At 32.4% G+C, this 15,247-nt stretch overlaps 2 protein-coding genes across 2 annotated transcripts; both read left to right on the forward strand.

Annotated features, from left to right (window-relative positions):
* The first annotated feature begins 529 nt into the window (after positions 1-529).
* LOC118041865 (uncharacterized) lies at positions 530-1,973 on the forward strand. The gene is made up of 2 exons (XM_035049381.2): positions 530-1,299; positions 1,450-1,973. The coding sequence occupies exons 1-2, from the start codon at positions 549-551 to the stop codon at positions 1,767-1,769; spliced, it is 1,071 nt and encodes a 356-aa protein (XP_034905272.1). The 5' UTR covers positions 530-548; the 3' UTR covers positions 1,770-1,973.
* A 3,764-nt stretch (positions 1,974-5,737) lies between these two features.
* Positions 5,738-7,096, forward strand: LOC118041864 (uncharacterized). Its single transcript, XM_035049380.2, has 2 exons — positions 5,738-6,509; positions 6,654-7,096. The coding sequence occupies exons 1-2, from the start codon at positions 5,738-5,740 to the stop codon at positions 6,971-6,973; spliced, it is 1,092 nt and encodes a 363-aa protein (XP_034905271.1). The 3' UTR covers positions 6,974-7,096.
* The last annotated feature ends 8,151 nt before the right edge of the window (positions 7,097-15,247 follow it).

Below are 15,247 nucleotides of genomic sequence, written 5' to 3' on the forward strand. Positions count from 1 at the left end.
CCATAGCTGTACCTCATTAAATGTTACTGTATTTCAGAATTCAAAATGTATACCATGTCTATAATATATGTGCACAATATTAAACTATAAATAATAACACTTGATGCATACAGAAGGATTGAAGTTATTTCCAAATATTCATTCTCTGTAAGAACTACTTTAAATCTTTGTTTAGGTCCTTCTGCATGCTCATTTAATGATCACTTTTATTAGCCTCTCTAAAGCAAGATTCTATTTGTTATTTTCCCATACAGGTATACAAATTTCAAGATATATAGCGAAGGCACGTCCTGAATAAAAATGCCGAATATAATAATGTCCACGTCCAAGCCATCATGCTGGATTGCAATGTGTCCTTGGTGTAGGAGTATTGCTCATCACGTCGCTCTCCCCTCCTCTCCTACTGTGCATACAATTAGTCTCCCTTTCCTTTCTATATTTTATTTCTCAGATTAGGTACCCAATCGGGCAATCAGTCCTATAAAACGCCACGATGATGGTAAAGTCCCATATCACCAATCTAAAGCTCTATCCCAGTCCTCTTTGCAATGGCTCTAACCCATTCCTCCTCCGCCACCTTATTCCTCCTCTTGTCATTGTCAGTGATTGCCGCCGCTGGCGGTTACGGCTATGACCAAAAGCCAGATACAACCAAGCCAAATCATACTTACAGCTCAAAATCAAAGCCAGACACTTCCGAACCCAAGTATAGTTATGACCCCAAACCACGGCCAGACGTTGTCAAACCAGATCTCCACAAACCATATTACGACTCCAATCCGAAGCCAACACTCCCCAAACCAAAGTTCACAGAACCAAAACCAGACAAAGGGTATGACTCAAAACCATACCTTGGCCAACCAACCACCCCCAAACCAGACCCTGCCAAGCCAAATTATGGTTACAACCCGAAACCAGAAGTTCCCAAACCGAAATTGACAATGCCGAAACCCAACTATGGTAATGACCCAAAACCAAAGTTGATCGTACCCAAACCAGACACTGCCAAGCCAAATTATGGTTACAAACCAAAACCACAAGTTCCCAAACCAAAGATGACTGTACCAAAACCCGATCATGGTTATGACCCTAAAGGGAAGGTTTACGAACAACCGTCAACTGCACCAAAGCCAGAGATTATCAAGCCACGTGATGGGTATGCCCAAAAACCAAATCTCCCGGAACCAAAGTTATACATACCAAAACCAAGTAATGACAAACTGGACTATGAGTATAGCCCAATCGGCATGGAAGGTTTTGTCCTCTGCAAACAAGGCTCTAACTATACCCCTATTGAAGGTAATTTCTACACCCTCTTTATTCTTCCTCGGATTCAATGTAATACTTTGTTTCGCATGTATTATTATTCTTACAGACGCTGCTGATCAATTATATTCTTTCGTTATGTTTTCCTCAAAAACTATATATATATATATTTTGTGTGTGTAGGAGCTGTGATAAGAATAGCGTGTACTGCTGTGGACCAGTATGGTTACAAGAAAGTCCCTTTCTCCTGCTTGACAGAAGCAACCAATGCAAAGGGTTACTACTTCAAAACATTGCCTGCTTTAAAGCTCACAGAATGCAAGGCTTACCTTGAAAGCTCTCCATTGAAAACCTGCAACGTTCCAACAGATATGAACTATGGGATTACCGGTGCTCCCCTCTCAGCTTATCACATTCTCCATGACAAGAAAATAAAACTGTACTCCATGAGGACTTTCTTCTACACCTCGACGAAACCTACATCAACCCCTGCTGGTTATTAAATTGTCTTCTCTCCATGACTACAATTCATCTATTTTTTACGTTGTTTAAAGCTGTTGTAACGGATTGATTTCCTTCTTGTTGTTTATATTTATGGGCTTTTGTCTTGATGATCAGTTTCATTATTGGGAGAGTTTTGTGATAAAAATTCTTCAATTAAGATTTTTCTTTTCTTTAAATCTTGGGAGATTAATGATGTATCAGTCTCACCAAATATTAATGAACCACGACGTAATTGATTTTTGTTCTTAAAAAAAAAGAGAGAGTTAAAGACTAGTCTTTTTGGTACTTTGTCCTCCGGTTTTATCATGTTTCCACTTCAATGTGTGCATTTATAAATACCAAGTTACCTGGCATGTGCTTAGTAAATTTATTATTTGATTAATTTATAGTATTTATTTTTCATTTTTTGATAAATTGTTTATAATTATTTACAAATGAATAAATTTAAGTTTTTATTGAATATAAATGTACTTGATTTTTAAATAATTATATATGAATTTTGATAATTATAATAAATTAATTATCACATAATTTTGATATAATTTAAGGGTTTTTGTATTTTAAGACTTCATATTTCTTCACAGTTTATTTTAAGTCTTTTAGATTTTTAATAGTTAAAATAGAATATAAATATAATATTATATAGTTGAGGATTGATTTAAGTAGATTAGTTTTAAGGTTGACAATGTTTTTCAATGAATAATAAGTGGCTGGCTGGTAGTAATTTAAAATAGCTGATAGTAAGTAAATAGTATTTGGTAAGCTAGGTGCGTTGTTGCCTGGTAAGCTAGGGTAGCTATACCTGTAAATTTTTTTTTTTTTTGATGAATACAAAAACTCTTCAATACTTAAATAAAATAACTTTATAGAAAAAAACACAATATTAAATATTGTTTTTTGCATTACGCTTTCCCTTAAAAATCCATTTACAATTGGTTTTCTTGCATTTACTAGGCAATTCAATGAGATGTCACAAGTTGGGTACTTCAGAATAAATCATCGCACACCTAACAATGTCTATGAGAGCATAATTATGTCTTTCAGTAACTCTATTCTACTTCAACATCCCTGACATTGTATATCATGCCCGAATGCCTTGATTTTTTTTTTTAAGAACTTAGCAAATGGACCAAGATTTTATCTTGACTCATCGTATCTACCATAATACTCACCACTTTTATTCGATCTAATAATTTTAACATTTTTATCTAATTATCTCTTGACTTCAGTAATGAATACCATATAGATGTCAACAATTTGAGACTTCTTATGCATTAGATATAAATAACCATAACACTATATCTTCTTTAAAATTAATAAAATATTTTTCTCAAGTAAAACATAAAATAGAGAGTGGTTCAATATATATATGTCTGTATGAATAAAATCAAGAAATCTATTTGTTATTATGACACATTATATGCCTTGTTTCATTTGCTTTAGTGTAATGCATCCATAAACAAGTCAAATTAAGTGAAATCTAGTTTTTCCAAAACTTCATTCTTCACTAATATCTAAATCCTTTCCCTAGAGACATGCCTCATACATCAATGCAACAAGATAAATTTCATTTATTTCATTACACTTTAAAACAACATTATAATGCAAGGCCATCAAATATTGTTTCTCTAATTAGTTTTTTTTTTTAATTTTATTATATCTTTTCATATTAAATTGGTTAAATTTTGAGCTTTATATTTTATTTTGTTTTGTTTTCTATAAGGTTATCAGAATCTCATAACCTGGATCATGGATCACAAATTTAGTAGGTTGACTCTATTCATTATTTTATGTTTTTTTCTTAATTGAGCTTTATAAAAAAAATTTCTGATTTTTTTTTCTATGGGATTATCTCAATCTTATAAATCAAGTCACGGGTTTGACATGTTGACTTGGGTTGACTTGATTTATTTTTAGGTCCTTTTTTAATTGAATTTTTTTCAATATCTCCCACCAATAACTCAATCTTCTTCTTTTTTTATTTTCATCCTTAAATATTAGGTTGTTTAGGAATTGAGTTTTGTAATTTTTAAAAAAAAAATTTCTGTAGAGTTATCTTGGTTCATGTATTTAGTTTTTTTTTTCAATTTCAATATTTAATATTGGATTTGTTGGAAGTGTAACTTCATAGTTTTTTTATTTGCATTTTATGAAGTTATCTTGATCTTATTATCTATGTTATAAGTCTAATAGGTTAGCTCATGTTGACTTGGATTACTTTTCCCCCCCTTTTTAAGTGATTTTTTATTATTTTATCTTTCAACATTGGGTTAGTTGAAAATTGAATTTCATAACTTTTTGTTATTTGTTTTTTATAAGGTTATCTTCATCTTATAACCAGAGTTGTGACTTAACATGAGTTGACGAGGGTCATTTTTTAATTTAATATGTTTTTTTTTTAATTTTATCATTTAACATTAGATTGATTAGGAGTTGACTTTCATAATTTATTTTAATTTGCTTTTTATAGAGTTATTTCGATTTCATGATCCAATTACAGATTTGTCAGATTAACACAGACATATCCAATATGTCACCGTCATAATATTTGAAAAAATATCATCCAATATGTTGTTATATTAATATTTTAGAAAGATGTCATCCAATATGCATCTTATTTTGAGTTTATGAATAATTTTTTTTATTAGAAGAAACAATAGCAATGCTTGGAAATTAATTTATGTTAAAAAAATTAATCTCACCCATAGCACCGTACATACCAATAATCTAGTAATATTCTATAATTTAATACAAAAATAAAATATATAGTGAAATCGAATACATACCATTATTATTCATGATATCCAATAAAGAAATCTTTGTTTATATATATTCGGTTACTTATTATAATTTATTTGGTGTCTTTTTATAGAGGATGGTAGTGGGTAAAAAAGATAATCATCAGGTCTAATTATTTATCATGATCTCTTAAATTATTTTTTTATAGACTGTTTGAACCCTATAAATTAAATTAAACTCACATGGTTAAATCAATTTTTCTGTTTGAATTCTTCTAAGGATATTAATTTTAGTTCTAAACGAAATCGAATTTATAAAAAATATGCAAGATTGTCTAGTGTGCCACGGTAATTCCTCTTGAAATTCTGGTTGTTTATAATATTCCAAAGATACCTCTTTTCAATGCAGAAAACAGGATAAAAAAAAGGAAGAAAGAAGAGGCTGGTGATTAAAAACCTTTCACAAGTACGCAACCTTTCTGGTGTCAACTTTTCTTCTCTCTTAATCTTAGTTTGTACAGAACTTAATTCAGAGACGGGTTTTGAATCGGCATCTCGTCTTCTTTGACAATATCATCATTAACTTCGTTATTGAGTTTTTTGCACCACCTAACCTTCGAAGCCAGCCACACCTAGTTGTGCTTCAACATGCTTCATACTATCTAAAAAGGCCAAAAAGGGTAGCCAGTGCTTTACTACCAGGCATAACTTCTCATGGAGCACGGTGTAAGGCAAAAATGTTCTGAACTAGGGCAATCACTTCAGCTGCTTAAGATTATGCAGACATGAGCAAATCTGAACTTTGGAAAAACTGACCTGTGATGATTGCATGGTTTGGACAGAAATGTATTGCAAGACAACCAGAACAGCAGGCAAAACAAGATATATGCCTTTATTTTATATATGTCATTTTCAATTAATTATATTTTATCCAGAAACTGTTAATTACAAGTATACAAATTTCAAGACATATAGCAAAGGCACGTCCTGAATAAAAATGCCGAATATAATAATGTCCAAGTCCAAGCCATCATGCCGGATTGCAATGTGTCCTTGGTGCAGCAGTATTGGTCATCACGTTGCTCACCCCTCCTCTCCTACAGTGCATACAATTAGTCTCCCTTTCCTTTCTATATTTTATTTCTCAGATTAGGAACCCAATCGGGCAATCAGTCCTATAAAACGCCATGATGATGGTATCGTCGATCCATATCCCAATCCTCTTTGCGATGGCTCTAACCCATTCCTCCTCCGCCACCTTATTCCTCCTCTTGTCATTGTCAGTGATTGCCTCCGCTGGCGGTTACGGCTATGACCAAAAGCCAGATACAACCAAGCCAAATCATACTTACAACTCAAAATCGAAACCAGACACTTCCAAACCCAAGTATAGTTATGACCCCAAACCACGGCCACACGTTGTCAAACCAGACCTCCACAAACCATATTACGACTCCAATCCGAAGCCAGCCCTCCCCACACCGAAGTTCACAGAACCAAAACCACACAAAGGGTATGACTCAAAACCATACCTTGGCCGACCAACCATCCCCAAACCAGACACTGCCAAGAAACCAGACACTGCCAAGCCAAATTATGGTTACAACCCAAAACCAGATGTTCCCAAACCGAAATTGACAATGCCGAAACCCAACTATGGTAATGACCCAAAACCAAAGTTGATCGTACCCAAACCAGACACTGCCAAGCCAAATTATGGTTACAAACCAAAACCAGAAGTTCCCAAACCAAAGATCACTGTACCAAAACCCGATCATGGTTATGACCCTAAAGGGAAGGTTTACGAACAACCAAAGTCAACTGCACCAAAGCCAGAGATTATCACGCCACATGATGGGTATGCCAAAAAACCAAATCTCCCGGAACCAAAGTTATACATTCCAAAACCAAGTAATGACAAACTGGACTATGAGTATAGCCCAATCGGCATCGAAGGTTTTGTCCTCTGCAAACAAGGCTCTAACTATACCCCTATTGAAGGTAATTTCTACACCCTCTTTATTCTTCCTCGGATTCGATGTAATACTTTGTTTCGCATGTATTATTATTCTTACAGACGCTGCTGATCAATTATATTCTTTTGTTAAGTTTTCCTCACAAAAACTATATTTTTTGTGTGTGCAGGAGCTTTGATAAGAATAGCGTGTACTGCTGTGGACCAGTATGGTTACAAGAAAGTACCTTTCTCCTGCTTGACAGAAGCAACTAATGCAAAGGGTTACTACTTCAAAACATTGCCTGCTTTAAAGCTCACAGAATGCAAGGCTTACCTTGAAAGCTCTCCATTGAAAACCTGCAACGTTCCAACAGATATGAACTATGGGATTACCGGTGCTCCCCTCTCAGCTTATCACATTCTCCATGACAAGAAAATAAAACTGTACTCCATGAGGACTTTCTTCTACACCTCCACGAAACCTACATCAGCCCCTGCTGGTTATTAAATTGTCCTTTCTCCGTGACTACAATTCATCTATTTTTTACGTTGTTTAAAGCTGTTGTAACGGATTGATTTCCTTCTTGCTGTTTATGTTTATGGGCTTTTGCCTCGATGATCAGTTTCATTATCGGGAGAGTTTTGTGATAAAAATTCTTCAATTAAGATTTTTCTTTTCATTTCTTTTTGGGAGATTAATGATGTATCAGTGTCACCAAATATTAATGAACCACAAGGTCATTGATTTTTTTTCTTAAAAATAAATAATTTAAAGACTAGTCTTTTTTGTATTTTGTCCTCCGGTTAATTTTATCATGTTTCCATTTCAATGTGTGCGTTTAGAAATACTAAGTTACGTGGCATTTGCTTAGTAAATTTATTATTTAATTAATTTATAGTATTTAATTTCTATTTTTTGATAAGTTGTTTAGAATTATTTACAAATGAATAAATTTAAATGTTTTAAATGTACTTGATTTCAAATAATTATATATTAATTTTGATAATTATAATAAATTAATTATCACATAATTTTAATATAATTCAAGGGTTTTTGTATTTTAAGACTTTATATTATAGAATGTATATATATATAAGAAATATTATAGGACTACTCTAGTGTTGTAATCTCTATCTTTACTATTGTGTATTGCATTACACATATAAATAAAAAAGATTGATTAACTAATAAGTTAAGTCTCTTACTTCTTCTCAACTTTGTATCAAAGCCCTTAAGCGTCCTACCTGAGACAGACTGTATTGCTGATTTTGCTTTAAATTGTTAAAAGTTTATTTTTGTTCTATTCTTATAGTCTTTTTATAATATTCTTGACTTTGATGTCAATAAATATTCTCTTATGAATATTTCTAACTCTAGTGTTAGTAAATATTGCGCAATGCTAAAGGTATATTTTTCATAACTTTGACGGTAATGAATAAATTTGCAAATTTTGGATTAAAAGAAAAGAAAACTATTTTTTATTTTCATTTTTTTTAGGAAAAAAACATGTATTGCATATCAGATACATATTTCGCAATAAAAGTCCTTAAATCATATATACAACAAAACCAACAAAACCACACGAAAAAAAAAGGTGTGAGTGACCCATAAGTAAATCAATGAAAACCTCCAAATTTTTTTGATATCCAAAAAGGATTCATTTGGTTAAATATCAAAACAAAAATGTGTGAAATAAAAAGAGAATGCTTAAGGGTATATTTTACCAAACACACTCTTAACCCAAAACAATTTACGCTGGCAGGTCTAAGTCTCAGATCTAGACCTAGACATAGCCAAATCTCAATTTTTTGAGAAAAAAAATTCAAAATTTTGGTTACAACCGAAATCAAAGGTAAATATAAGGTGTTTTTAATATCCATCTCATGAGCAATCTTAATGAGTAAATGACAGGTTGCAACAGTTATCACTTTCACCTTTGAACCAGTCCCGATACAGAGGAGTCCTTCACTGTCCTTCGGATTTTGGCTTGTAAGGAATCCCTACATTGTGTTGTTCATGTGAGCAATAACACTATAATCAACCAACCAGGTATTAAAAGGAACTTAAGCAAGATTTGATTCATAACAAATAAAAGAAAATTTATTACATTTCTTTTCAAACCAAGCTTTATGTTAATTTGTTGGAGTCCATCTTTACATGTCCTTTCTTATTATAAAAATTAATAACATTTGATAGTAAAATTATCTTTCTATTTTTTATTAACTTTTCTGGATGCATTTTGTTTCTTTAGTAGGATTTATTTTCCATTCCCTTCCTCCTTGCTTACTTTGAGTTACCAGCAATGTTGTATGTTTCTTTCATGTTTTAAACATACTTGCTCTTAAAGACACATGTTTATCTATTTACTTATGCTTCATTGATCCTTAATTATTGGTGTTATAATTAATTTTGAATGGATCAAGCTGAGAAAGAAGTGAATTCAGAATGAATTGAAACAGAAAACTATATATCATTTACATGCATTCTTAAAGCATTTAGCTATGCAACTTTATGTGCCTTATCGAGAATATGATGAGGAACTCCTCTAGTACCATCATACTTCATGGTAGTTAATTCTTCTATAAAAGTGCTTGCTAGTGACTTGTCAACTGATCCTTCACTGAATTCATAAATTCCTTGGCATTTGTCATCTACAATTGAGAGGTTTTGATGTTGTTCGCCGGAATTATCCTCCTTAGCGTCAAACTAAGCATGTTTGACCTCTCTCCGGCTTTCATTTCAGAGACTTGTTCATCAGTTATGTCATCGGTAATAGACTAATAGCTACCTTGGGTTTTATTCGTCAAAAGCGAGAAGTCCAAATCCAAAGTGTTAATCAGACTTGCCCGTACCATTAAGAGAATTTTGTCCCATTGAGAACCAAAATACTTGAAGTATATGATTGCAACACAGTGGGGATTAAGACTAAAACTTTAAAAACCATTCTGACAATGAAGCTTAAGTCTATAATATAGATTTTATAAATCTAAATTAATAGACTATTCATGTCAGCTTGGTTCACCTCTAGGCAAAAACCTTAGCGCATCCGTTGCCACTCTATATAAAGCAATAAGCATATCCTAAGCTGTCATGTCTATTCAAATATTGAATTGTATTTTATCCAGAAACTGTTAATTACAAGTATACAAAATTCAAGACATATAGCAAAGGCACGTCCTGAATCAAAATGCCGAATATAATAATGTCCAAGTCCAAGCCATCATGCCGTATTGCAATGTGTCCTTGGTGCAGCGGTATTGCTCATCACGTTGCTCACCCCTCCTCTCCTATAGCGCATACAATTAGTCTCCCTTCCCTTCCTATATTTTATAATTTCTCAAATTAGTAACCCAATCGGGCAATCAGTCCTATAAAAGGCCATGATGATGGTAGCGTCCCATATCAACAATCTAAAGTTCTATATATCCCAGTCCTCTTTGCGATGGCTCTAACCCATTCCTCCTCCGCCACCTTATTCCTCCTCTTGTCATTGTCAGTGATTGCCTCCGCTGGCGGTTACGGCTATGACCAAAAGCCAGATACAACCAAGCCAAATCATACTTACAACTCAAAATCGAAACCAGACACTTCCAAACCCAAGTATAGTTATGACCCCAAACCACGGCCACACGTTGTCAAACCAGCCCTCCACAAACCATATTACGACTCCAATCCGAAGCCAGCCCTCCCCACACCAAAGATCACAGAACCAAAACCACACAAAGGGTATGACTCAAAACCATACGTTGGCCGACCAACCATCCCCAAACCAGACACTGCCAAGCCAAATTATGGTTACAACCCAAAACCAGATGTTCCCAAACCGAAATTGACAATGCCGAAACCCAACTATGGTAATGACCCAAAACCAAAGTTGATCGTACCCAAACCAGACACTGCCAAGCCAAATTATGGTTACAAACCAAAACCAGAAGTTCCCAAACCAAAGATGACTGTACCAAAACCCGATCATGGTTATGACCCTAAAGGGAAGGTTTACGAACAACCAAAGTCAACTGCACCAAAGCCAGAGATTATCACGCCACATTATGGGTATGCCCAAAAACCAAATCTCCCGGAACCAAAGTTATACATACCAAAACCAAGTAATGACAAACTGGACTATGAGTATAGCCCAATCGGCATCGAAGGTTTTGTCCTCTGCAAACAAGGCTCTAACTATACCCCTATTGAAGGTAATTTCTACACCCTCTTTATTCTTCCTCGGATTCAATGTAATACTTTGTTTCGCATGTATTATTATTCTTACAGACGCTGCTGATCAATTATATTCTTTCGTTATGTTTTCCTCACAAAAACTTTTTTTTTTTTTTTGTGTAGGAGCTGTGATAAGAATAGCGTGTACTGCTGTGGACCAGTATGGTTACAAGAAAGTCCCTTTCTCCTGCTTGACAGAAGCAACCAATGCAAAGGGTTACTACTTCAAAACATTGCCTGCTTTAAAGCTCACAGAATGCAAGGCTTACCTTGAAAGCTCTCCATTGAAAACCTGCAACGTTCCAACAGATATGAACTATGGGATCACCGGTTCTCCCCTCTCAGCTTATCACATTCTCCATGACAAGAAAATAAAACTGTACTCCATGAGGACTTTCTTCTACACCTCCACGAAACCTACATCAGCCCCTGCTGGTTATTAAATTGTCCTCTCTCCGTGACTACAATTCATCTATTTTTTACGTTGTTTAAAGCTGTTGTAACGGATTGATTTCCTTCTTGTTGTTTATGGGCTTTTGTCTTGATGATCAGTTTCATTATTGGGAGAGTTTTGTGATAAAAATTCTTCAATTAAGATTTTTCTTTTCTTTAAATCTTGGGAGATTAATGATGTATCAGTATCACCAAATATTAATGAACGACGAGGTCATTGATTTTTGTTCTTAAAAAAAAAAGGAGTTAAAGACTAGTCTTTTTTGTATTTTGTTCTCCGGTTAATTTTATCATGTTTCCACTTCAATGTGTGCGTTTATAAATACTAATTAAGTTACTTGGCATGTGCTTACTAAATTTATTAGTTAATTAATTTATAGTATTTATTTTTTATTTTTTGATAAATTGTTTATAATTATTTACAAATGAATAAATTTAAGTTTTTATTGAATATAAATGTACTTGATTTTTAAATAATTATATATGAATTTTGATAATTATAATAAATTAATTATCACATAAATTTTGATATAATTTAAGAGTTTTTGTATTTTAAGACTTTATATTTCTTCACAGCATATTTTCAGTCTTTTAGATTTTTAATAGTTAAAATAGAATATGAATATAATATTATATAGTTGAGGATTGATTTAAGTAGATTATTTTTAAGATTAAAGATGTTTTTCGTGGTTGGTAGCTAGTGTCTAGTAATCTAAAGTGGCTGATAATAAGTAAATGGTATTTGGTAAGTTAAGGTGGTTGTTGCTTGGTAAGTTACGGTATCTGATACCTGCAAAAAATCTCTTGTGATGAATATAAAAACTCTTAAATATTTATATCAAATAATTTTATAGAGGAAAAGTTCAACATTAAATATTTCCTTTTGCATTGTGCTTTCCCTTAAAAACCCATTTACAACTATTTTTCTTGCATTTACTAGGCAATTCAATGAGATGTCACAAGATGGGTACTTTAGAATAAATCATCGCACACCTAACAATGTTTATTAGAGCACAATTATATCTTTCAGTAACTCCATTTTACTGCAGCATCTCTGACATTGTATATCATCGCACGCCTAATAATGTCTATTAAAGTACAATTATGTATTTTAGTAACTATATTCTATTGTAGCATCCTTGACATTGTATATCATGCCCGAATGCCTTATTTTTTAAGAACTTAGCAAATGTACCAAGATTTTATCTTAACTTATCATATCTATTGTAGTACTCACCAACATCTCTTGGCTTCAGTGATGCACACCTTATGGATGTCAAGAATTTGAGACTTCTTATGCATTAGATATACATAACCATAACATGACATATATTCTTTAAAACATAAAATAGAGAGTGGTCCAATATATATGTGTATGTATGAATAAAATCAAGAAATCTAATGGTTATTATGACACTTTATATGCCTTGTTTCATTTGATTTACTTTAATGCAATCCATACATAAGTTCAAATAAGTGAAATCTAGTTTTTCCAAGACTTCATTCTTCGCTAATATCTAAATCCTTTCCCTAAAGACATGCCTCATATATCTATGCCACAAGATAATTTCATTTATTTCATTAAACTTTAAAACAACATTATAATGCAAGGCCATCAAACATTGTTTCTCTAATTAGTTTTTTTATTTTATTATATCTTTTAATATTAAATTGGTTGAATTTTAAGCTTCATATTTTATTTTATTTTGCTTTTATGTAGTTATCGGAATCTCATGACTTAGATCACAAATTCAGTAGGTTGACTTTATTTATTTTTTCGGGTTGTTTTTTAATTGAATATTTTTTTTTATTGGGCTTTGTAAAAAAAAAATTTCTGATTTTATTTTTATAGGGTTACCTCAATCTTATAAGTCATGTCACGGGTTTGACATGTTGACTTGGGTTGACTTGATTTATTTTTTAGGTCCTTTTTTAATTGAATATTTTTTCAAAATCTCCCACCAATAACTCATTCTTCTTCTTTTCTATTTAGTTTTTTTTTATTCTCATCCTTAAATATTAGGTTGTTTAGGAATTGAGTTTTGTAATTTTTTTAATTTTTCTTTTATGGAGTTATCTTGTTTCATGTATTTAGTTTTTTTTTTCAATTTCAACATTTAATATTGAATATGTTGGAAATGTAACTTCATAGTTTTTTTTATTTGTATTTTATGAAGTTATCTTGATCTTATAATCTAAGTTATGAGTCTAATAATTTAGCCCATGTTGACTTTGATTATTTTTTTGTCCCTTTTTAAGTGATTTTTTTTTATTTATCTTTCAACATTGGGTTAGTTGAAAATTGAATTTCATAACTTTTTGTTATTTGCTTTTTATAAGGTTATCTTAATCTTATAACCAGAGTTGTGAGTTAACACGAGTTGACGAAGGTCATTTCTTAATTTAATATTTTTTTTTTCAATTTTATCCTACAATATTGGATTGATAAGAAGTTGATTTTCATAATTTATTTTGATTTGCTTTTTATAGAGTTATTTCGGTTTCATGATCTAATTGCAGATTTGTCAGGTTAACACAGATATATCCAAGATGTCACCGTCATAATATTTGAAAAAAATATCATTTAATATGTTGTTATATCAATATTTTAAAAAGATGTCATCTAATATGCATTTTATTTTGAGTTCTTGAATAATTGTTTTTATTAGAAAAAACAATAGCAATGCTTGGAAATTAGTTTATGTTAAAAAAAATTAATCTCACCCATAGCACACAGTTCATACCAATAATCTAGTAATATTCTATAACGTAATACAAAAATAAAATAGTGAAATCGAATACGTACCATTATTATTCATGATATCCAATGAAGAAATCTTTGTTTATATATACTCGGTTACTTATTATAATTTATTTGGTGTCTTTTTATAGAGGATGGTAGTGGGTAAAAGAGATAATCATCAGGTATAATTATTTGTCATGATCTCTTAAATTATTTTTTTATAGACTGTTCGAAACCTATAAATTAAATTAAACTCACATGGTTAAATCAATTTTTATGTTTGAATTCTTTTAAGGATATTAATTTTAGTTCTAAACGAAATCGAATTTATAAAAAATATGCAAGATTGTCTAGTGTGCCACGGTAATTCCTCTTGAAATTCTGGTTGTTTATAATATTCCAAAGATACCTCTTTTCAATGCAGAAAACAGGATAAAAAAAAAAAGGAAGAAAGAAGAGGCTGGTGATTAAAAACCTTTCACAAGTACGCAACCTTAATTTCTGGTGTCAACTTTTCTTCTCTCTTAATCTTAGTTTGTACAGAACTTAATTCAGAGACGGGTTTTGAATCGGCATCTCGTCTTCTTTGACAATATCATCATGAACTTCGTTATTGAGTTTTTTGCACCACCTAACCTTCGAAGCCAGCCACACCTAGTTGTGCTTCAACATGCTTCATACTATCTAAAAAGGCCAAAAAGGGTAGCCAGTGCTTTACTACCAGGCATAACTTCTCATGGAGCACGGTGTAAGGCAAAAATGTTTTGAACTAGAGCAATCACTTCAGCTGATTAAGATTATGCAGACATGAGCAAATCTGAACTTTGGAAAAACTGACCTGTGATGATTGCATGGTTTGGACAGAAATGTATTGGAAGACAACTAGCACAGCAGGCAAAACAAGATACATATGCCACGGTATCCGACCATCAAGGGGTGTGTGTCCATCTTGAGAAACAATCAATCAATAAACATGAAGCAAGATCCACATGAAGGAAATAAAGGCCTTTATTTATGTCATTTTCAATGAATTAAATTTTATCCAGAAACAGTTAATTACAAGTATACAAATTTCAAGACATATAGCAAAGGCACGTCCTGAATCAAAATGCCGAATGTAATAATGTCCAAGTCCAAGCCATCATGCCGTATTGCAATGTGTCCTTGGTGCATGTAGCAGTATTGCTCATCACGTTGCTCACCCCTCCTCTCCTACTGTGCATACAATTAGTCTCCCTTTCCTTTCTATATTTTATTTCTCAAATTAGTAACCCAATCGGGCAATCAGTCCTATAAAAGGCCATGATGATGGTATCGTCGATCCATATCAACAATCTAAAGTTCTATATATCCCTGTCCTCTTTGCA

This window comes from Populus alba, chromosome 14 (genome assembly GCF_005239225.2).
Source record: "Populus alba chromosome 14, ASM523922v2, whole genome shotgun sequence".
In the NCBI taxonomy this organism is placed as follows: Eukaryota; Viridiplantae; Streptophyta; class Magnoliopsida; order Malpighiales; family Salicaceae; genus Populus; species Populus alba.

What these genes read in the sequence shown, in the direction of transcription:
- LOC118041865 (XM_035049381.2), top strand. Translation starts at nt 549, where the DNA reads ATGGCTCTAACCCATTCCTCCTCCGCCACCTTATTCCTCCTCTTGTCA. An exon ending in TAACTATACCCCTATTGAAG is followed by an intron (nt 1,300 to 1,449) that starts GTAATTTCTACA and finishes TTGTGTGTGTAG; the next exon opens with GAGCTGTGATAAGAATAGCG.
- LOC118041864 (XM_035049380.2), top strand. Translation starts at nt 5,738, where the DNA reads ATGGCTCTAACCCATTCCTCCTCCGCCACCTTATTCCTCCTCTTGTCA. An exon ending in TAACTATACCCCTATTGAAG is followed by an intron (nt 6,510 to 6,653) that starts GTAATTTCTACA and finishes TTGTGTGTGCAG; the next exon opens with GAGCTTTGATAAGAATAGCG.